The sequence below is a fragment of the Macadamia integrifolia genome, chromosome 11, assembly GCF_013358625.1.
Source record: "Macadamia integrifolia cultivar HAES 741 chromosome 11, SCU_Mint_v3, whole genome shotgun sequence".
Taxonomy (NCBI): Eukaryota; Viridiplantae; Streptophyta; class Magnoliopsida; order Proteales; family Proteaceae; genus Macadamia; species Macadamia integrifolia.
In genome coordinates this window covers 15,858,328-15,881,558 of record NC_056567.1, presented here as the reverse complement: position 1 = coordinate 15,881,558, position 23,231 = coordinate 15,858,328, and the positions used below count along the sequence as shown (strand labels likewise).

The 23,231-nt window shown below is 40.8% G+C and overlaps 2 protein-coding genes across 4 annotated transcripts in view; both read right to left on the bottom strand.

The window, feature by feature from the left end:
* Nucleotides 1-15,033, bottom strand: part of LOC122093595 — a 24,026-nt gene extending 8,993 nt beyond the window's left edge. The window contains exon 1 of the mRNA XM_042663948.1: nt 15,016-15,033. The gene's annotated coding sequence lies outside the window, so the exon portion shown is untranslated. The remainder of the gene's footprint in view (nt 1-15,015) is intronic.
* LOC122093594 (zinc finger CCCH domain-containing protein 19-like) lies at nt 465-23,231 on the bottom strand. Of its 3 annotated transcripts, XM_042663946.1 has the most exons (11): nt 23,114-23,231; nt 22,585-23,002; nt 22,369-22,448; nt 17,693-17,880; nt 11,878-12,796; nt 11,653-11,780; nt 9,804-9,863; nt 9,662-9,712; nt 9,382-9,452; nt 4,339-4,493; nt 465-4,221 (listed from the first exon to the last, which is right to left on the bottom strand). In XM_042663946.1, the coding sequence occupies exons 2-11, from the start codon at nt 22,986-22,988 to the stop codon at nt 872-874; spliced, it is 5,406 nt and encodes a 1,801-aa protein (XP_042519880.1). In that variant the 5' UTR covers nt 22,989-23,002; nt 23,114-23,231; the 3' UTR covers nt 465-871. The 3 variants fall into 3 exon arrangements, with proteins under 3 accessions (XP_042519880.1, XP_042519879.1, XP_042519881.1); XM_042663945.1 differs by having other exon boundaries at nt 22,585-23,210; XM_042663947.1 differs by having other exon boundaries at nt 17,708-17,880; nt 22,585-23,209.

Here is a 23,231-nt window from a genome sequence, read left to right as displayed (position 1 = left end):
AATCAAGTGTCACAGATGGGTGAATGAAGTTGTAGACAGTAAGGAGTTCTCATTTCATAACGGCATTTTGGTATTTAAAATAAAATATAATTGCTGACATCAACAATTATAATATATTCCTTAACAATGACTGGCGGTAAAGGATCTGAGAATAATTTGGTGAATCAGAGAGGATGGTCTTATCATTGTGACATTCTCTAGGGGGTGACGCGATAAATTTCCCTTGTTTTTTTACAGAATTCGTTTGGAAAACGAACATGAAGTTGCATATGAAATAAAAAGGGGAAAAAATTATCTAACTACAATGAAATAGAGGGTTGAAAAACAATTTTAAGTTTAAATATCAAAATATTTTCCCAAACTACACCCCAACGGCTGGATTCTTTCCCTCATTCAATCAATGCCCAAATATGCTTACTTACCAATACCGTGTCCAACAAAAAGAAAGAAAAAAGACCAGTGGGGGAAAAATGAGATGAAACTCATAATAGCATCTGACTTTCAAAGATATTTTACACTAGAACAAATGAAACCTAAAAATACTTTCTGACGCTTTCTCCCATTGGTAAAATTGGTCAGGTAAGTCGCCCACATCCTGTGGTTATTCTGAACCTACTCCATCCTAGGAAAGCAAGGATATCTAGTAATCTGCAAATTGCAGACATTAGTCAAGTGTAGGATGAAGGTGGAATAGGTTGAGACTTGCCAACTGCACAGGTTTAACAGAATATGCCAAAAGCATTAGAAGTAGAAAGGGAGAAGGGAGGAGGGGAGGGGAGGGAGCACTGCCCTGAAACACTAACACATAAGACAGCAAAAAACTAAGATTGAATTGACTGTACAAAACAGTAACCATGTTATATCCCTCGGATCATGTATGCAGGTAATCACATTCTGCTCCTTTCTTGCAATGCCCACTTTCATGAAATTTGCACACTCTTTGCCCCTTCGAAGCCAGCCTAGAAGACCCACCACCAAATGACGGTTGCCTGTTCCATGGCCTACCACTGCCAGCACCACGACCAGAATCGCCACTGTGAAACACCCTGTCCCCCTGGCCAGAAAACCTCTCTCCGTTGTGTTTCTGCGGGCTTGCCCACATGCCCGGATTTCCAGCTGGTGCCCCTGTTGTGCTCCAACCCATGTTCATATTTCCCTCCACAGTTGTACCCTGTGCAGCACCCCAGACTGTGTTTGTACTTCCTTGTGCTGACCCTCCCCAGCCCATGTTTGCATTTCCTTGTGGTTGGCTCCAACTAGGATTTGAATTTTCTTGAGCTGTTCTCCTAGGGTTGACTGGATTCTCAATAGCTCCCATGCCCCAAGCATGGTTGGTTGGCAATGAGGGCTGGGTACCCAACATGGGAGGCTTATGAGTATCAACTGGAGCAAAGGAACTGATTTGAGGGCTGCCATGAAAAACACCTGGAGCTCCATCCCAGCCCACAGGGTTCCTAGGTGGAGCGGATGATGGGGTGGACCAACTACTTCCCTGTGTACCTGATGGTTGCACCCAGTTACCAGAGGGAACCAACTCAGGAACTGCCGAGCCTGGGTTAGGAAGGTTTCCAGCTTGATTAGCGGTGCCATGAGATGCAGCAGCAGCATTGCCAGAAAATTGACCACCAACCCACTGCCCATAAGTTGGTTCTGGATTTTGAGCTGCAAGCACAGGTATAGGACTTGAAGTATGTGGCTCTTGCATCAGGGCTGAAGGAGCTCCCCATCCATGAGACCCCATTCCTAGTCCAGGACTGGAGCCAACAATCTCTTGCTTCTGCTTTGGACCAGCTTCATCCAGAGGCTTAAAACTATTGACAACTGAAGCCAAGTTTAGAATACCTGACTCAGCAGCTTTGGATGTTGGACCAATGTTTGGTACTGAGTAGGCAACTGTATTCGTCTCCATTCCAACAGAAGGTGCAGAAGGGACCGGCTGGCTATCTGAGATCACACCTTTCTCCATTCCAACATGAGCTGAAAAATCACTAGGTACCATAGCAGCATCAATTTCAGCACCTTCAAGAGCACTAGATCCTGGCTTATTTTGATTATCAAGCACATCAGTCTGAGCAACTCTCTCTAAATCATCTGTCACAATAGATAGAGAAGGAATTTGCTGATCATGAGGGCAACTTAAATGACCCTTTCCAAGATCAAGTGATGAACCTGAGCCATGCAGTGAGCTCGAAAGGACATTTTCAGGACCCTGGATCAAGGACTTCCCACTTGTCACTGAGATAGGAACCAAGCCACTGGGAGATGTTACAAATTCATTTTTGGTGGGGAGACCAGAACCAAATTCATTGGATCTAGAAACACTTGTCTCTAGACTAGTATTAGACACGTCGCAAATGTCCCTTTCCCCTCTTGACTCTATAGAAGCAGGTGGTGAGCTGGAACTATGCATGACTTGGCCATGTTCAGGAAATGCAGTGGCCTCATAAGATTTGGTTGTTTCATTTTGCTTCAAAGTAGAGCATCGAGAGTCTGACTCCCCATTTCCAACAGAAGGTTTTGCTGGGGTGGGAGACTGTCCACTCCATTCAACAGCAACTTTGCTAGGTTCATTTACTGAGGAAGATGACTCTCGTACCCCATCACCTACTTGGTTAGGAGCACCAGCCAAGCTAGTGATTGTTTGATTGGCAGGAACTGTCGGCACTGCATCCCATTTGTTTCCAGTATTCTGACCCCTTGTCCAGATACCACTGCTTGGCTTCGGGGTTGGAGTAGGTGGATTTGAGAAATCAATTTTGCCACCTTGATCAGGTGTCTCAGATGGTTTGGGCACAGTAGCAGAATCAGCGTGGGAGCCCCATCCCCCAAGAGACGGCTTTACAGAAATATGATGTTGCTCACCCCAACCAGATGCACTCTTGACAGGTTCAGAAACAGCACCAGGAGAATGTTGCACCAAATTTACTCCTGGGCTTTGAACTGGTCCCCAGCCAGCATTTGGCGGATGACTAGGGGCCAAAGGAGTGGATGGCAATTTATTTTCAGAAACCTGGCCCCCATTCCAGCCTGAGCTATTTGGCTTTGGAGTGAGAATTGGGAAGTTGGACGAATCATTTCTAATGCTATGTTCAGAAGCCCACCCTTCTCTAGAAATTTTAGGAGCCTCAACTGAGGATGGAGTTGACCAATTACCAGATCGCTTCTCATGACCATACCCACTGCTAGACTGAAACTCACTGGATCTATTCGCAATCCAAGTTCCATGATTCAGTCCAGAACCACTTCCATCTCCACCTTGACCATCTCTTCCTTGCTGCAAAGGCATTCTGGATGATGGATGTGGACTGTGCACCTGCGGCTGACCAGACCAACCACTGTTTGCCTTTGAAGAGTCCCAGCCTCGCAAAGAATTTCCACCCTGTACTTTGGGATTGACAGCTTCTGTTGCTTGTGCAGTCCAACCAGTTGACCGAGAGGTCCATCCATCATTTTTTGCATATTCAGTATTACCATTAACACGGCTACCTGAATCCTTCCAACTTGGGTTTGGCACTTTTTCTGTCTGTGATGAACTTCTGTTCCCTCTCCATTCACCATCCCAATTATTTTCTCTACCATCAGATGCAACTGTCACCTTTTCAGACTGTGAAAAGCTGTTGTCCCACCGTGGCAGCTCCTTATGGAACTTCCCATTCAACGCATCAGTCAAAAGGATCGAGTCCTCCCGCCTCTCTGTTGCTCTCCATATTCTCAGATCAGCAGGAAAGTACCCTGTTGTGCTCCATTTACGCAGTTGAACCATAGAAAATGGTCCTTGGATTTTTGCAGATGGGTCCAGGTAGTGCCAAATCTTTTCCGTCTCATTGATAGTAGATAATTGCACTGAAGGTGAAGATGGGCTCTCTTTTGCAATCCCAGATGATGAACCAGATCTCAAAGTAGTTGGGTTAGTCCAAGCACCAGTGTCTGAACCAATTGTAGCCGCCAGGGTTTTTGGTTTCTCAGGAGTGTTTGGTTGGTGTATGTCTCTTCCTAAAGCCCAAGCAGCTTCAGTTGTTCTCTCAACAGGCACGCTAGAACCACCTTCTCTATCCAAGGAGCCTTTTCCAGAAACAACTTTACTTGACTCCCAGTTGGTGAAAGAATCTTTCCTTCCTCCACTCCATGAATGATCATTATAAGTTGAACCTCCTTTACCTGGAGAGATTGGCTCCCTCCCCTTCCGACCAAATCCAGCATCTCTTGATCTCACATAATTGTCTGCATGAATCGAAAACAATATCACAACAGAAACTTCTAAGGAAAAAAAATATTTCAAAATCTAAGGCATTGGTAGGAAACAATGAAGACAATAATCCACACAGATAAGAAGGTGACCTCTTCGGTTATCATCATGTTCTCCTTCATCTTCATCCGATTCATGACTTGGATCCATGTTAGGGTCAGCATGTACTTCAGGGACTTCCTGTAGCCTACGGGAGCGCTCCTCTGGTGTGTTTAGGAGCTGCAACTTTTCTACACATTCTCTAAGCGTGAAACATGGTCAAGGATCCTTCAACATTAATGTTAACAGTTTCTGCAGTCAAATTACAATCGGGAAACATATAATACAATTAAACTAGCAAGCAACCATCTAAACAACACCATATGGGACAATGAACATTTTTTTGGGGGGGTCTTATTTTCTTTTCTTAATTCTAGCCAAGTGACCCAGAACTAGCATACCGTCTTGTAGTTCCATGAAGCTTATAAGGTTGCAATAGGTATCACCAAACTTACACGAACTCAGATGATTGATGGCAGGAAGAAAGGAATAAATATAACCAGGAATCCACCTTTTTGGAACTGGAATCCACCAGAACCCCTTCCTGAGTCCAGAGTAACTGAACACTCAGAATCCACCGAGACACTGGAGAATCCATGCAAGCAAAAGGTCTGAAATCCAGACTGTTGAGCTGGAAAGCTTCTTCTTATTACCAAATTTGTGTGCCTCAATGGCTGGTTATATATATATATATATATATATAAACTCTCCAACTATAACTCTAACATGACTAGAAATATCCTAATCCAACTGGCTAATTATTTGACCAATAGACTGAAAACAACTCCTAAACTGACTCAAGAACCTTCAGCTGTATTTGGTGTCCTACACCAACTCGGACTTGACATAAGACATAATGAAAGATAATCAACTCATAACAGGGCCGGACTTTGTAGATTCCTAATCCAGCCGGAACTAAGACACAAACATAATCAAAATAGAAAAAGAAACCTAAAACAGAAGAACAAAACAGACTAGGAATAGGATTCCTAGAGAGACTAGGAATTCTAAAATTCTTGAAACCACAGAGGCTTTCTTCCTCTTTTTTCCACTGGTTGAATACTGTATCAAGGATGACTCACTTGCCGGCAGCAGCAACAGCGACGGAGACAACAGCAGCAGCAGCAGTCATTGAAAAACCCTCGAGGACTGTTACTGCCCCCTTTCCTCTTTTATGTGCCACATGGAAGTATGATTTGGCAAATCCAACCATTGGATAGGAAGAGAATGGTCTCGACACTAGATCGGTTACATGTAGAATTTCACAGCAAAACACAATCATTTACCACCATGTATTGGCATCATCCCACAACATGGCCAAACTCTGATGGAGATCAAACTTGACAAGCAATCAGGCATCATGGAGGCATAATTGTATACAAAATTTAGCCCCTAACTGATCTGCCCCTGGGGAGATTGGGTTTGACAATTTAATATCTCATGGTTGGACCAAATTACTAGTTTATTATGGTGCATTATACATCAAAACGCTATTTTGTATGTATCCTAAGCATATCCGTGTATTTCTTAAGCGTTTACATGTGTATCTTTTTGTATATTAGAGATTTAGAGTCTCTTAGATACATCTTTTGAAACAACACTCCCAATATGCTGACCGATACAGAAACTTGACGCCTTAAATGTATAGCGAACAGACACAAGTACAACCGATGAGATATGAGCCCTCTGCTGCAATGCTTTATATGCCTGATGATGTGTCTGTTCTGCTGGTAGAACTGACCTGCAGAATCTGAACTGATTCTCTTAACAGAATAATGCCTTTCTGAAGAATCCAACTACCTGAAGTACTGGTAATAGCAAGTTCAAAATTGAAGCAATCCATAATCGACCAGGAGATTCAAAAAGCAAGAACAGAATTCCCAGAGAGAATAAAACCAGAAATTACTGAAAGCAATCTGAACACAATTCAAGTAGAATAATGTAGGACTTGCAACCAGTTCAGATCAAACAAATTGACAGAAAAAGAATAGCAGCAGGGTTTACAAGTTAAGTAGATGATGCGATCCGGGGTTCCAAACCCCAGTTTGGATTGCTTCTGGGCCCACCCCATAATCTTGTAAATAACAAGAATCCTAAAGGGGCTATTTGGTAAATAATATGTGCAGGATACAAAAGGGATTAATTAGTATTTACAGAATACTGGTAAATTAGCCATTAAGAAAAATTAAGGATAGAACAAAAGTAAGATAAGTAGTAAGGTTATTTTGGGAAAAGAATGGGGCAATTTTGACATTTATGTCACCAAGGATCTTCTTCAACCTCACAACAAGAAACCCAAATCAGTATAAACCCAACATACTTTTGAACAACGGAACTCACTGTACAAGAGTCCGATGGACCTGAAACTTTAGGAGCAAGTCAATAACCCTCAACCCTATGAAATCCATGCAACAACCCTTCATTTCAATAGTAAATTTAAATAAAAACTTATGAAATTAATTCCTGGGAGTAGACTCATATCCAATCTTGGTACATGTTTATCACAACATTAAGGGAATTTGGAAATCAGCACCCAAAGTTTGAATGGCCCAAAGGAGAAGAAGCACACTCCCAAGTCTCAGCCTGATCTGTGAGGATTCAACTGAGTTCCAACAAATTTTCCACAAACCTGAACTACCACCAACAGCAAGGAAGAAGTTTAGGAAGATGAAAGACCAGAATAACAGAAAGTTAATAAAGACAACAGACCTGGTGTAAAGAATTGAGAGAGAGATGAATTAAAAGGAGAATTAGAGGAAGTCGATTGGCCAAGCCAAGAGCTCACTAGCTAACGTGCTTAATGGCAACTCAACTCAAAGTTCATCATGCACTCCAATCTGCTTAATCCTAAATTACACACTTGTATACAAAGAGGAAAAGAATCCTACCTGTAACTTGAAACTGGAAACAAATTCAAATCAAACTTGACCCAAATTCCTAATGATTCTAGGACTGGACTTGGTTAATTCCTAACAAAAAAAAAAAAATATTATACTTCCTACTTAACTAATCTCGTAGTCCTAGCTTCTACCCATATTATAGGCCCATTAAAGTGGTCAATTGCACTGCTGATCTACGTCACTCTCACTCCAGAAACCCTAGCGGGAGAACACTCATAGTAGGCCGCTGTCTGGAGCTGCCTCGTCGTTAGGATGTGCTGCTCCCTCTCCTCCTCTCTATCTCTCCCTTCGCCTTCTCCCCCTCTCTCTTTTCTCTTCCAAATCCCTCCCTCCCTCCTCTGCTCTTCTCTGCATCTCCTCTCCCCTCTCCCTACTTCCTCTTCTTCTCATGCCCTCTTCCTTCTGCTCCCTTCTTCCTCCTCCTCCTCCTCCTCCTCCTCCCTCCCTCCCTCCCTCCCTCTCCCTTCGCCTTCTCCCCCTCTCTCTTCTCCTCTTCTCCCTCCCTTCCTCCTCCACCACTCTTCTTCCCCTTCCCCCCTCCCTTATTCCTCTTACTCTTCTCTCACCCTCTCTTTTCCTCCTCCACTCCCTTTCCCTTCTCCCGCTCTTGCTAGCGTCGCTCACCGAAGCAGGGTTCGAGGTCGGTTATCTCGATCATTGTCGAGGCTGTTGCAACCACTAGGCTCGTCTTCCCCGCCAGTTGCCTTCTGGGCTAGCTACTTCTCGGTCGCCGTCCCACCAAGCTTGCTGCTCTTTGGACGCCTCTCCCACCAAGCCCGTTGTCCAACCTTTCGGCTGGTTTTCTGGCTTGTTTGGTCTGTCCGTTGGCTCGACCACCCCTCTAATTCTGCATCTCGGTTAGTTGTTCGCCATGCCTGCAGCCCTTTTGGATGCCACTCCCACCAAGCTTGTTGTCCCGTTGGTCATCTCCCCTTCTAGATGCCAGGGTCCCTTGGTTTTTCCGCCTGCTCGCAACTTTTCTTCCACCTTGTTGTCTGCCTGCCTAGGGGTCTATCGGCTACTGGGAACCTACCTTTCGGTCTGTTGGTTTGCCTCTTCGGCACAGCCCACTGTGTCGTTCTCGATCGGCAGCCACTCTGCCGTCGCCCTCAGAAAGGCCAATGCCTTTTCGCCTTAGAGACTCCTTCTGCTAGGCCAACTGACTGCTTGGCCGAGGCCCTTCGTAAGGCCAGTGCTCCTCCATCGTGGCTGCCTCTACACCAGCGGTGCTCCTTCGTGTTGGTGGATGGGAAATGTTGTGTTGAGATGTTAGGGTTAGGGATTGTGGTTCTCCCAATTCATACCGATTTTCCCTCCTCAGGTTGCGCATCTGGGCTGGCCTGTTGAACTTCGTTGAGGCCATGTGAGCCCCGTTTGATGCCCTTTTGGGCTTTTGTATCCCTTTTGGTTTTGTAAATCCCCTTTTGAGGCTATATTTCCCCTCCCCCTTCTTTTAATGCATTTTACAGTTCACTCAAAAAAGCAGTAGTCAATTACAATAAAAAGTCTATAAACCAAATTCCCAAAATGTATAGAACCCAACACATGGCTTATTTTCTCCAAAATAAGCCCATTTTTTATCTGCATCACTACTGCTGACAAAATTTTCCAATTTTTACTTGAGTTCTTTGATTTTTGTGTCGTTTCAACAAATTTGAATCATGTGATATTTCACAACTACCCAAGAGCATGGTTCGAAACTTCGGCAAAATTACTGAAATATTCCGGGTTCGCAAGAATTCAAAACAAAATGACTATCAAAATTTCTAAGCAAAATGTAATTGCGAAATCAAAATGAAATGACTATTGAAATTTATGAGCAAAAAGTAACAAAATTCCACTGAAATATTTCAGTTTTGGGAAAAGGTCGGACTAGGGGATAAATCAGAAATCTCAAACCTTACACAAGAGACTGAAACATCCACCAAGAACAAAATTGAAACCCCATCACTGTTTTTTAGGGGAAACAACAGAGACCCAGAATAGGTGCTCGGAGGCATCAAAGATTTAGCAATCATCCAGAACATGCTTTGACTTCAATGAACATTAGAGTTGCCAGAAACATTCTCCCTCATCTTATGGGTTAACATTATATAGAAAGAACTCAATAAGAATACCAGACATCAAAAAGGAAAACCGAAGGAAAAAGTGCAATGTCAGAGGTCAAAAATGTGCATTCAGTTCAACAAAGGATATTCCTTTCTACGCCCCTTTTCACTGGCTCGATCACGAAGATGACTAAGCCGCATTTTCTCAGTTTCCAGCCACTACATCAGAATAGAAGAGTGTTACAAAAAATTCATGTATGTGAGCCTCAAATTTTAAACTACAACAAATTCTAAAATATAAAATTACAAGGTTAATGCAAAACACAAAGATCTAACTATGGTATGATACATAAATAGGACTCCTTCAAAAATAATATAAAATGACATGAAAATACCACAGAACAAAGTAGATAAACTAACACACTCACATCATTAACTCTCACTGCTTGGAGGGCCATGGCCTTGTCCTGAACCTCACCCTACAAGCAAGCACAAAATTTTCTCAGGATAACATAATGATATGCATATTTGAGTAGAAATATGGAAGTGAAATTAAATGCATAGCATTACCACCATCATTCGTTTAATAAATCCACATTTTATGCTCTGCCTTAAACGCTTGCATTCGTCCTGGAAACACAAAATTTACACATCAAAATACAAGGCAAAAGGAGTGTTGGACAAGCAGACCTCCGACATGAATATTTGACAAAATGAAGATTGAAGTAGCTGCAAGCCTACATATGAATCCAAAACACAGATGTCGTGGCCCAAAGTGAGCCAAGTCAGCTGCCAAGTGCCTAGGCTAAGCCAAGGAAGTAGCCAGTCACCTTGGCAAGCCTCTTATTTAAGGGATATGTGCCCCATTCTGTCTGCTGATTCTTGTTCTAAACAATGTGTTTTCTTACTCTTTTCTCTTCTTTTTTCCCCTTCTTTACCCCTTCTTTCCCCCATCTATTCCCTCCTTTTTCCTCCCTGTTTTTGCCCATTTTTAGAGTAAACAGGCCTAGAACCTAGACAAATAAAAAACTCAGTAGCATTGGACATGTCTGGGTGCCCTGTCACCTAGGCAGCACCATTACAACTATGATCCAAAGGACCACAAGATGAAAAACCAAAACCCAAGAAAAATGAGAAATTATTTTACTTGTTTTGAGGCTACTACCCAAGTATACGGGCATATCCTCAATTCCTGACATGAATTTTTGGGTTTTGAATAGAATGAAGTTGTTTTTCAGTTGTGAAGCTGCTGCCAGCTGTGAAGCTGTGCAGGAATTGTTTCGTTGCAGAAAAGAGAGAACTAATCAACAGGTTTGAATTTCTGTTGTTCTCTCCTAATACCAGCATCAATTCTGTTTTCTTCTCCCAACATCTCTTAATATCCTTGTGGTGCTCCTTCCCCATGCTCTGATGTCTTCCACTGTTATCTCTTAAATTCAGTCAGTAAATCAGAATATCAAATTACACCCCACATCATATTACATATAAGCAAATCAAATCACAGAGATATAAGACTCCTCAGAAAGGCACCCATCCTCCCCAACCCAAATTTATTCAGTCTACAGACAACTTGTTTTTCCAAGTAATCTGCCCTCAGTTGCATACCTTGGAAACCACTGAAACGAACAACTCAATCAAGAGGCAAGGTAACAAGTTCGATTGTGTAAGCATGGCAACAAGGTTCCTTAGACGAATCTGAAGTCCACCTAATGACATTAACAGAGTCCCCTTCAATCAATGCCCAATTGAAACCTCTACTTATCAGGTACTGTCCCTACCCTTGGAGACATAAATTCAGCTAATGAAAGTAAGACCTGCTAATTCTATAGATGATGAGTTAGCTTTTCCCTTCAGAGGTATATTGCAATTTTTAGAGGGCCCCTACCTATTAAGCGGTGATCTTTTGGTTTGTTGGCTTGGACTTTCTTCACGTAGTTGTTGACGTTGTAATATTATTTAACATGTTATTTTGATTCGAACTTTTTATTCTGAAACAAAATTCTTAGGAGAACCCAAATAAACACCAATACTGATATTACTAGCCAATCTAGTAGCCACTCTGATCCCAGAAAGGCATGGATTCCCTGAAGAACACCAAACTTCAGCACCACAACACTCACAGGTGGCACTGGAAACATTATGAACTGCCCCACCCCACTATACAGTTGGTCTAAAAAAATTGCCCAGAGGACAAAAATGCAGTTGAAAATAAAAATAAATCCCTTCACAAATAAGCAAATGTAAATAACAAATAACAAATGCACATACATAACAGTGAGACATATGAGAGACATTAGAAATTTAAAGTGTACAAAGTAAATAAACTAACAAACTAATCAAAAAACATCCCAGAAATTGCTTTTCAAATAATTGCAAACAGCCAGGGAACGAAAAAATATATATCTATATGTTTATTCACCTCAGAGAACTCCTGATTGGAAATTGTATCAATAGAAATTTTCTCTGTCTTGTTTAAATTTAATATTTCCAGCATGATATTCGTAGTCCTTTTGCCAGTCTTGTAAGGTTCATCCACCCTGCTGGTACCTGTGTTCACATCATTAATTAATTTCCAATTCTATACAATCTGCTTCCCAAATGCACAGGAAAAGATGGACTTGTACTGGGAATTATCAAGATTTACCTATAACTTGAACAAGCCTATACATATCTTGCTTTTGACTGCTGCCAGATATTCTAATTCTAACAAATGAACCAACAACCTTCTCATGAAAGGTTTCAGCATCTTGAAGTAACTCCTCCATCAAGTTACGTCGCATGTAAATTAAGTTGATGTTGTGTACATCAACTGCTGCATAATCATAAAGATTTATCTGTGATTCTTTCTCATCCCCCTTTTTACGTGTCTTACGTTTCTTATCTTTACCAGCCTTCATTAGTGCATCATTATTATCATCAGCCTCCAGCTGATTCCCCTCAGTATCAACAATACCCTCTTGAATATTATCAGGATGAGAGTCTTCTTTTGTAAGAAAGTGCACCTCCAGAAGCTTCAACATTTCGAAATGCCCTACACGTGCTTTACCGAATAAATTTTCTAACCTTGAATCACAAATTATTTGACTTTTCCGACGAGGATCGCGAAGATTGTTTCTCTTAATATATTCTAGCAAGAGAGCCTGAACATCAAACTGAGACAAAACAGATGTATCACCATCTTTCATATGTGCAACAAATTCCAAGAGCTCCTTGGAAGCCCACTCAGTGCCATCAGGTATAGACACTCTTTCAATACTATTTCCAGCTGCTATTGAAGAATCCACATCCTTGGTGGACTTCGGTCGCTTTTTTGCCTTTTTTTTTTTAGAACTGACCACCTCAACGTTTCCAGCAGAGCTGTCTGAGCTAGACCCTTTATCATCGTTAGCATCATAAACATCATCAGAAGATTCTTCCTTTTGAGCCATTGCATCAGATCCTTTCCATGGATTTCTAGCTTGTGTGACTTCATCTAAAGTTAACGACAGCTTTCCTTTCAAATCTACCCAATAATCCTTAAAGAGATACTCCCAACTACTTTTGTCATCAAAATCTACTTGACCCTGCATAAAAACATAAAAAAATAATAAATACATAACAGAACAAGCAAATGAATAAGCATCAACAACGTGCTTTATAGAAGTCTTAAATTATACCACATTACCACTGCTTTATAAACTCAATGTCCCTGATGGTAACTTCACGTTTTTAAGAGGGGTGGGGGGGACATAAAACAATAAATGAAGGAAATAGAAATTATCTCAGTATACCCCTAATTTGAGGTCAATGAGTTTGCAATTTATCTGGCTTGGTTTTGTCTTGTTAACTTAAACCACGCTCAGGCTTCCCTTCTGTCCTATCTCTAACTAGGCACATTGAAATATGGTATTGGTTTAAAGCAGGTTTAGTCAGCATTTCATCAAAGCTCAGGCTCAGCTCATGAACAATGAGAAATCAAGCTCAAAGGTAGCACAGCTAATTCATAGCCCAAGCTCCAAGTATAAACAAAAGCATAAATAAGGAGTGTTACAACACCGGATAAACTTCTCCAAGACGCTTCATGTATCCACATTATTAAGACATGAATAGCATAGGGTGCATTCATTAACTGCAAAAACTGATCAGTCATATAAAACAGGCAAAAAGAAAGGGAAAAAGGGCTAAACCATGGCGTGACTTAAAAATTGGGACAACCAACTCTCTTTTTCCCATGCATGCCCCCATAATAATGAATGGAAGTATCTTAGATATTTAAACATTTGGGTAAATTACTTGGACACCCCCTGTACTATGTTCTGATTGCTTGACACCCATAAAGTTTGAAACTATTTCTTGAACCACCCCCTGCATTTTAAGATTTCTTACAACTAGACCATGCCCGTTAGTCAGTCACCATTTAGTGATGACGTCATGCGTTGGGAAACTTCTAAATGCCCAAACTACCCTTTAATGTTTGTGAATTAACCTTTTTTACCCTTTCACTAAAACAAGGGAAAATGCCTTCCCTTTCATTGTTGAACAACCCTCCACTCTCTCTCTCTCTGCTACTATGGCAATTTGCAGACATCGGAGAAGAACGAAGCCTTTGCATGTTCCTCCTCCTGTACTCCAACCATACCAAACCGCATGAACCACACACTATTACGTGTACCCACAGATCTAGACCCTAATTGGAGTAGTAGGGTGCTCTTTTGTTGTACAACCAAGCATCACAATAGCCACAACAGTAAACGCAAGGTTCCAAGCAATGTTAAGAGCAACAACAGGCTTCGAGTAACCCCAATCAGCACGTCACTCCTCAAGTTGTATCGCCGCAGTCTCATGCACCAGCATCGACGGCCCTTGCCAACCCGCTCCTCGACCTAGAGAGAGCACAAGCGTGGTTGGACAAGGTCGAATCTGTATTGTTTCCCTGCCTTGGGCGTACTAAATGCACAAAGGCCTCGTCTATGGTTATGGTCGTTGATGTTTCCTCCATTACTAGTACGGACATTATGTAGACAAGTCACTTAATGGGCTTGTTTTATTGCAACTAAGCCTTGGGTTGGGTTATGTATGTGTTGGGCCTTGGTTCCCATGGGTTTTATTTGTAATGGGCCACTTTAATGAGCCTAAATTATGGGTAGAAAGTAAGAAAACGGGACTTAATTCATTAGCTTAGATAGTCCTTTTTTGAGTCTATTTCCTTTGTTATTTCAGTTTTAGTCAGTTTAGGTTTCCCTATTAGTGAATGACTAGTTAATTAGTCCTACTCCATGTTGAAGTTATAGTCCTACTCCATATTGGAGTTCTAGTCCTAGTCCTAGTCCTATGGAGTCCAACTCCTATTAGGTATTGTCTAGTCCCACTAGTTAGGTTATGACTGCTAATTTGCCTCTTTATATAGAGGAGCAAATGTAATCTAATTTCACAGATTTGAAAAAAAATGAATTGAGTTTGAATGTTTGAGAGCCTGAGGGCTGTGTGATTCTTCTTCTCCCTCCCTTTCTTTATGCGATCTCTCTCTTCTCTATAATGAATCTAATCAAGGAGCTATTGTCAAGGGTTGTTTAGAAGGACGATAGGATTACTCAATCCTCTTCTTGAAGCTGTTCAGATCACCCAGTTGTTGTTCTTGAAGAAATCTTCAGATTCTCTCTCCTATGTCTGAAAATCAAGAAGGTAAATATCTCATCAACCATCCGTCCAAAATCTCTCAATTTTTTAGGATTTGGTACACTCCCTAGGGGCTACCTACGCCTAAGAGTGCAACTCAATTGGAGTCCTACAGATCTGGCCGCACCTCTCTCTCTCTCTCTCTCTCCATATTGCAGGCCTTTCTCTCTCCTATCAGGTTGGGTTTTGGGTTGGTTTTGCTTTTGCATTGCTATTGTATCCTTGGGGGCTTATTTGATTGTCTTATTCCCTTGCTTCATGGCCCTATTTATCTTGTTTGGGGTTTATAAATTGTGGGGGTTAGTTCTTGTAATCTACTCCTACATTAGGACAGTTGCAGATAAGAAATTGAACAGAACAAAAGCAACAGGAATTGGAAGAAGAAGACAACCCTAACCTACAACCAGGGTTCGAAATCTTGGTAATTCGGCTTTTTTTTTTTTACTGAAACAAAACAAGCTACGAAATGGAATTTCTACATTGTTTGAGTCAAAATTTCGGCGAATTTCATGTAACATTTCAATATCTCACCGAAATGTTACAATCACATGCTATTTAAACATCCATCTCGTGAGTTGGGGTCGAAATTTCGACTCCAACTCAACTGTCTCGACCCATTTTGAATCATCTTTGTTTTAATTTCACAAAATCAGTGGAAGCCTCAGTTTTTGCCACTTCATCACCTCTACTCCATTAAAGACCACTCCAAGTTGAAGACCTACACACTTCCAAGCCTTAAAAAGGTAAACCACTTTCCCCAAAACCTTTTTTGATTTTTTAAGTGTTAGACAATAAAGGTTGATCTATGACCTCATAGTGTTGATTTTTTCTTTTGTTCATAAATAATTATTTTATTTTTCTGGTTTAGAAAATACATTTTCATCAACATAAAATTGAAAAAATTATGGTTATTACAGCTTTGATGAAACTCAATTATATATATGTTAGTCACCATTGGCCGATCTACGACTCTGTCGATCGAAATTTTTTTCCAGCCAGTAAATAATTATTTTAATAGAGGGGATAGTCATCCTCACAGTCACAGCAGAGGAAGTGGGCATTGCGTGCCCCATCATTGACTTGAGAGAGCACCTGGTCGGAGTACAATATTGATGGTGATTGATTATGGACCTTATGGTCAATTCTCTGGAATGGGGCATAGATCTGGTTCATCCATTCCTAGTATTGACTATGGCTCCCAGTCACATGGTAGTGGCTTTATGGACAGCTTATTCTCCTACCAAGCCCAGCCGTACATGCTACCAGAAGCATCAAGTAACAGTAGCTCAATGGTGAGTTCTTCTTCATACTATGGTGGTGACACACCCTCGGATAGGTCACCTTCAGTATGTAGATGACTTAGTTTTTTTGGAAGTTGTGGTGGACTACGTTCGATACTTCTATGATGTGGCATGCATTTGTGGTGCAGTCAGAGGAAAATGCACGTCGACTCCATCATACTGGGCGAGGAATCCAACAAGGCCATCATAGTTCTTTTCAGTAGACATTCATTATGATTAGTAATATATAACTAATATGTTTGGGACTTGGGATATTGTCATATTGGGACTTTGGGACTTGGGAGTTAGACTTGGAGGAGACAAGAGTGGAGGACTTTAGTTGGGAATTGGGAGTTAGGGAGTTGCATACTATATTACTCTAGTACTATAAATATTAGTTAATTAATGTTGAGGTATGTTTTCATCATGGTATGGATGCATTATTTACTTGTTTTACTATCATATTCTGTCTTATACTAGTAATATTTCCTAAAATCTACAGAACATTTCGACGGTTGCTGCCAAACAAGGGTGCAACTCTTAAACACCACTATGTTTTAGTATTATTACAAATTTAAGTTTTAATCATGTTTATTAACCTTAAAACAAGCTGCCCACCAAGTTTCATGTCATAATATGGTCGTTTGACCACCGAAACAAGCAACCGAGCCAAAAATATACACACACACACACACACATATGCAACTCACCGAGATTTCGGTGGTTTTGAAACCTACCTCCCACTAGCACCTGCAACCTTACCCTACCTTCGTCAGGGATTTCCAATAGTGAGCCTTACGGGAAATTTTAGTCTTCTTCCTCACCTTCACCTTCCCGGGCGATGGATTAGGGTTTTTTTTCAGGTTAATACCTTTAAAGGCTAAGTTGGTCAACTAATTTGTGGAAAAAACCATTACCTTGAAGCTTCAATCACGCAAATCCATGCAATAGAAGGGTTGGATGAGTCGAAAAATGCCAAAAAGTACAGAGAAATCAAGTGATTTGGCCAAAAGCTGCAAGTTTCAGGTCCTGTTTGGCAGTATCGAAACTTGCAAAACTCCCAACTCTTGGTTGAAACCAAGTATCGAAACTTGCGAAGCCTCGTACAAACTAGTTTCGACCTTTGGTTTTGTCTCAGACAATGACGAAACCAAGTTGTCTTGGTCAAAACTGCAAGTTTCGACTGAAAATAGAACCATGCCTTTAGGCATCAAAGCAGCTAGCCACCACCACGGCTTTCCTTGGCACCATAAGAACTATGTGTTGCCAACAAGTAATTCACTCAACAAGTACTAAGAGGTATTGATCAGATTCCATAATGTAGGGACTTCAATATTTTGGGGAAAAATGAGTGGGGAGGAAACCTTAAGACCAGCAAACTTAACTTCACTAGTTTTAAGAAAAAAATCACATGAAATATTTCACCTCAACAAAGTTACATGTCAATTTTCCTCCAGAAAGTCACATCTCTGATGAATGAAAAGGCAACTATCTCATCAGACTGTATAGTTTCTGAAAGCATACCATTTCCTTGCTTACCTGCTCATTTTTTTCAATCAGCATTACCGTTCTCAAGCACGTTCCACATAAGCCTTTGTTTCCTCTAACACATACGAGCTCAGCCTCTTTAATGCATGTTTTGCACAAAGAATATGTACATGTAAAGCACATAAATTGAGCAGACTTTTCACAGATGCTACATATATGCCATCCTGAAAATGAATAACAAACAGGATGAGAAAAAATATTCTCTTGTAAGATGCAGCATATAAACCAACTTTAAAGATGAAGAGCCAAAAACATAGTAAGGGGGCAAGCAAGGGGTGGAGAAAAAATTTCATAGTTCAAAGTAATCAAAAACTCAAGAAAAACATCCAGACAAACACACTTATTAATGGATAAAAGCATGAAGTCATGAAAATAGACAGTAGAGAAAATAAAGTATTCATTATTATTTAAATAGGAACAAGAGTAGATTGGAAAACTCAAGCATGCCAAAACCCTTGCAAAAATTTAAATGCTTAGAAAAATGGTAAAGGTCAGCGGCCTTCTCCAATTGGTATGAATGACTACATGGATTTAGCAAAAGAACAAAAGTTAACTTTGGCTTGATGCACTAAGAAATCTATCCACACCAGACAGAGAGATAGAGAGAGTGCATAATGTGTATGTTGTACCTCCTAGGGGTGACAAAGGGGTACCCATTTAACCACGTTATTCTAGTTTGGAGAGTAAGGATTTCCTACATCCTATAAGAAACTGAGGAAGGTGAAGGACTCTTTTACCTACCTAGCTAAACAGGGAGAGCAATGGTAAGACAATCTAACCCTCCCTGTTTACCCAAACAACAGAATTAAAAGAGAATTATTGAGGATTTAACAACCTTACTGGTTTATTGACAGGGTGAAATTCCTTTACTGTTAGGCTAAGGTAAAGCTTTCCCCACCAAGCCCCACAGAGGATGGTAAAGACATAACCCAACCCAACCCTCCCCGCTGCCACCCCCACCCCCACCCCTCAAAAAATTAAAATGAAAGATGCAGAGGATTAAGAAGATCTGAGGAATTCATTCCAACAAAATAAGATAAAAGAGAGAAAGTTCTCCATTTCCATCAAAAAGATGACCATGAATGGATCTCAAAACTCAAGTGTTCAAATCTATGGAATAAATTTGGGTAGGATTTAGATATTTTCTGGCCACAAAAGAAGTTTAGGAGAGGAGAAACGCAAAGTCCCTACTCATTTTGGCAACTTCCATAAGTCTCACCAAAGTTCTGATAAATTCAGGAACTTCTATATGGATCCAAAAATACCACTTGTGTCTCCAAGAATACTCATTTACCTCTGTCACTATTATGGTTAATCCTTTAAGATATTTAGGGAAGAATATCACAAAGGCTATTTGCCTGCAACATAATCAATGGTTAAAAGAACATACCAAAACACTTCATAAATTATTAGCAGAAAAGAAAAATCAGAGACCAACGAAGGTCCTTCTTAATCAGAACCTAAGTTAACAGAAATTATCCTTAATTGTATTTCAATAATGATGTCAGCTATTTCCTCCCTCTAAGACCAAAAGGTTTTTACTGATAGGCCAGAAGAACATATGTTATTAAAGGTGAAGGTGTGAAACTGTAATGCAAGATGATAGGACCACCAATCACATGATGAGAAAACATTGAGGCATCAAAAATCACATTTTTAAAGTAAAATAAAATGAGAAAATTAGATATATTACTACAAACCCAAGTGCTTCAGTCTTTAATACTCATCACTATATGCCAGTCCCTTTACACTTACAAAAGACTAGCACCTGCACCATAGGAATTTTGAGACCAGGGGAGGGTATAACAGTTGTGCCACCTTCAAATAAAGATGAATAATAAAAGGAACATTGATGGTTAGGGGGAAAAAAAAAACCCAGTAAGCAGCTGGTGAACTGAAAGTGCCATCCATGTTATGCAGTTATGTTTTAAAAGTTTTTCACAGCATAACCTTATTGATGCACAAGTGATAGAAGTTGGACCCATAACCTCTGCAAAATGTGAAGCAAACTGGTTCTTCCGAATCAAAGTAGATACAACAGAATCAGCATTCAGCCCAAGCATATAATGGTTACTTTATGATTTTATTAAAGGATAAACAGAAGAAGGTCCTATTGTACACCTCATGCCAATGATGACTACTTTGACAAGACTAATATATATATATATATATATAATTTGGAATTGTGGATGGATGTTCTAGAGTGAAATTGTACTTTTTTCTTGTCAGAAGAAAGGTTTTGTTTGAGCCAAACTACAAGAGAACATGGAAACTAAAATTTCAGTACGCAATCAGGGGAAACACCGTTGTGCTGTTAAAACAAATGATCGTACACAGAGATACCTGAATTCATTCATTTTTTTTCATCTTGGTTCAATTACCCATGAATCAGATATTGGAATGGGGAAATTAACTTGTGATCTGGCATCTCTGGAATTTTTCCGGAAATCATGTATCATTAATATTGGAAGGAAAATTTAATGAGACAAAAATAAGGAGCAATGCTTAGTGGTAGAAGATAATAGGCCAAAAAAATTTTTTGAAGTGATTGAAGCAGAAATGTAGTTTAGCATAGATAACAGGCATAGCAACAAAAGGGTAGACTCAGATTTTTGGAACATACATGATTAAGAAATAACAGATGAGTGAAAAAGAGTCCAAGGAGAGAGCTAAAAATAACTTTAGTTAATGTTGTGTGAAAAAGACATGAACGCGTATTATTTAAAAGAAGATGTGGCCTCTGATGCAAGTCCTTCTTTTGTACAGTCCTGGGAGAAGTAGACTAGAGTTGGTCCCAACTCCTAATCTTTGGTATTTTATGCATGAAGGGGCTGCCCACATACTCGAACCCACATCATCACATTGGAATCTCAAGCTTTAAACATCACACCAAAATTGTAACAAGGTCAGTAATAATTGACTTTCCGTATTCTCAACTGTTCAGGGCTACCAGGCTAACATTCTGTATAGACTTCAGATTCTAATCAATCCAATGGACTTATGAGTTCCACCTCTGTCAATTCCTCTCCATGCAAGGTAAAAACTTCTCTTACCCACTAAAAATACTGCTTTCAGTCTTATGTGGCTTGCATTTGCAATGAAGTATCTCATACATTCACCAAACCCATATATCAAAGCGGTTGATCCAATAGATAATGACACTAATCTTTGAAGAATTTTTGCCAATGAATTTGGCTTGTTGGACAACATCCAATGTTCCTTGCAATTCCTCTATACTTTTTCTAAAACTCGAATAAGAATTTTTCCTTAGTTTAATTCTTGTTCTAGAAAATCCCTTAAACTTACGATTATATTTATAGGGCAAGAGAAAGCTGCCCACTTGTGCAGCCACTGCGCCAGTGCACACCAATGGTACACTGCATGGAGGCATCTTCAACACACGGGGCGGGGTGGCAGTGAAGCCTTTTCGCAACTGCCTATGTCTAGGCATAGACACACGCAAGCAGTTAGCATTCTTTTTCTCATAATTATAATTATAACTCTTGAGCTTTAGTCATGTGTCTGGAATTTTTTTTCCTCAACTTGGGCAGCAGTTGCCTAAAGATCAAAACAACCCTTTGAGCTTTGCTCTTCAACAGGGAAAAAAAAAAAAGTAGGCAATAACAAACGTTCCGTATCCACTCAAACGGCATACACAGTTACCATTATTCTTCCTATGCAGCAATGAAGACCCGAGAAAGGGGGCCAGGAAGGCTTATACTCATCCAAATGTAATGCTTATGTCTACGTGCCGGTGTACAAGAGCCACATAGCCATGTACAATTCAAAGTGGTGAAGGATTCAGTCTCATAGCCATGTCTTTGGCAAATCACAACTTTGCCGATTCTGTGAATCTATCTCTCATCCAACAATAACACAGGCTTCTAATACAATTTTTCTTTTAGGAACTTCTACCAGTTGAGCACTTTTCAACGCAACAGAAACTCCTCTCTCTCTCTCTCTCTCTCTCTCTCTCTCTCTCATATAAACATAATGAAGCATATTTATAATTTAATTCCTTCAGCGAGCTTGCCAACTTGAAATGGCATGCTAGACAATCTCAAGAAAGGCAATTCCCAGTTCCTTGCAGCTAGTGTCATTATCCCCTCCTCCAGGAATTCCCTTTTTGTATGCACCTCCCAACCTTAATACCAAAAAAGACAAAAGAAAAAGTCAACAAATTTTAAAAACGTTTAAATAAATTGTGGATCCATTAATTGAATTGGGAGGGGAGAGAGAGAGAGAGAGAGAGAGAGAGAGATCGGCGGGAATGCTTATTTGGCTTTAGTATGCCTTCAACTACTGCTAGTAAAATTCAATCTCCCTTTTTTTTTCCCAGGGTGGACGAATCAACCATTGAAAATGTCACCGTCACATGATTTTATAGCCATCAACAGCAATTGAAAGAGGGATCTCCACAAAAAAAAAGTTTCACTCGTACATGCCAAAAAGTTTCACTCGTACATGCCAAGTTACCCTACCCTGCTAATTATACTTCCCCAACCCACATTCGACAAGAACACCATAAACCGCAAACAATCAATCACCCCAAGGCCAGACAGCCATGGTGTCAGTCAATAAGAAACGAGTAAAGCATAATGATATCAAATGAGAGAAATGCATAGTTAACAGAAACGAAGAATACTACATACCACAATTCCAGCGACCCTTGGAACGGAAGAATGACTCATCGCGATTGACACAAGCAGGATGGTATGCCTTAGGGCAGCCCCTGACAACCCCAAAATTAACTTTATTACCAGCATGCACAAACCAAGTGGACGAAGAATAAAAGGAACAAAACCAAAAGAAAAATACGAATCCACCAAAACAAACCATGCCGGAGTGGGGAGAGAACGAATACTCACCGACGATCACAGAGCACGAGGTTCCCACCGTCGAAGCAAATGAAACAAACATCTTCTTCCTCTTTCTTCTTCGAAGGGGCTTTTGTCTGAACCCGCGGCTGCCTACCTCGCTTACGTCTCCCGCCACCTCTGCTGCCCTCTGTAGTCTCGGCTTCTTCCGTTTCAACTTCTACTTCCGCCGTGGGCGTACCTTCTTCAACAACCACAGCGGCGACGTCAGTAACAACCGGAGAAATCTCGAGGAGCTGCGAATCATCCATCTCGGTAACAGCTTCGCATTGCTGTTGAGTGTCAGGAAGCTCCTCAACCTGTTGGTCCTGTTCCAACTTTTCTTCGATTAAATTCTCCTCAACTTCCATGGAAGGCCTGTAAACACCAGGCGAACCATCATCTTCTTCTTCCATGGCGGAGTAGGAACCTATCAAGAAACAAAAATCCGACAAGAACCCTAGATTTTCAGTTGCAAGACTACGTCTTTGCTACTACGAAGCGCGAAATGGAATGGCAGTGGGTGATTTTTTCGCCTTACCCTACTCTCTCCTATCTGGCGACCAAATTGGGACGAGAGTGACGGGACTCGTCCGCTTAGCAAACAAAAATGCGCCCAAGCCCGATGCGGCGATGCCCTCCTAATTGGGTCAAAGCGT

Coding starts and splice junctions, on each gene's coding strand:
- LOC122093594 (XM_042663946.1), bottom strand. CDS start 22,988: ATGGAAGAAGAAGATGATGGTTCGCCTGGTGTTTACAGGCCTTCCATG. Junction 22,449..22,584: donor CTCGTGCTCTGTGATCGTCG/GTGAGTATTCGT, acceptor TGGGGTTGTCAG/GGGCTGCCCTAAGGCATACC. Junction 4,494..9,381: donor GAAAAGGGGCGTAGAAAGGA/ATATCCTTTGTT, acceptor ACCATGTTTCAC/GCTTAGAGAATGTGTAGAAA.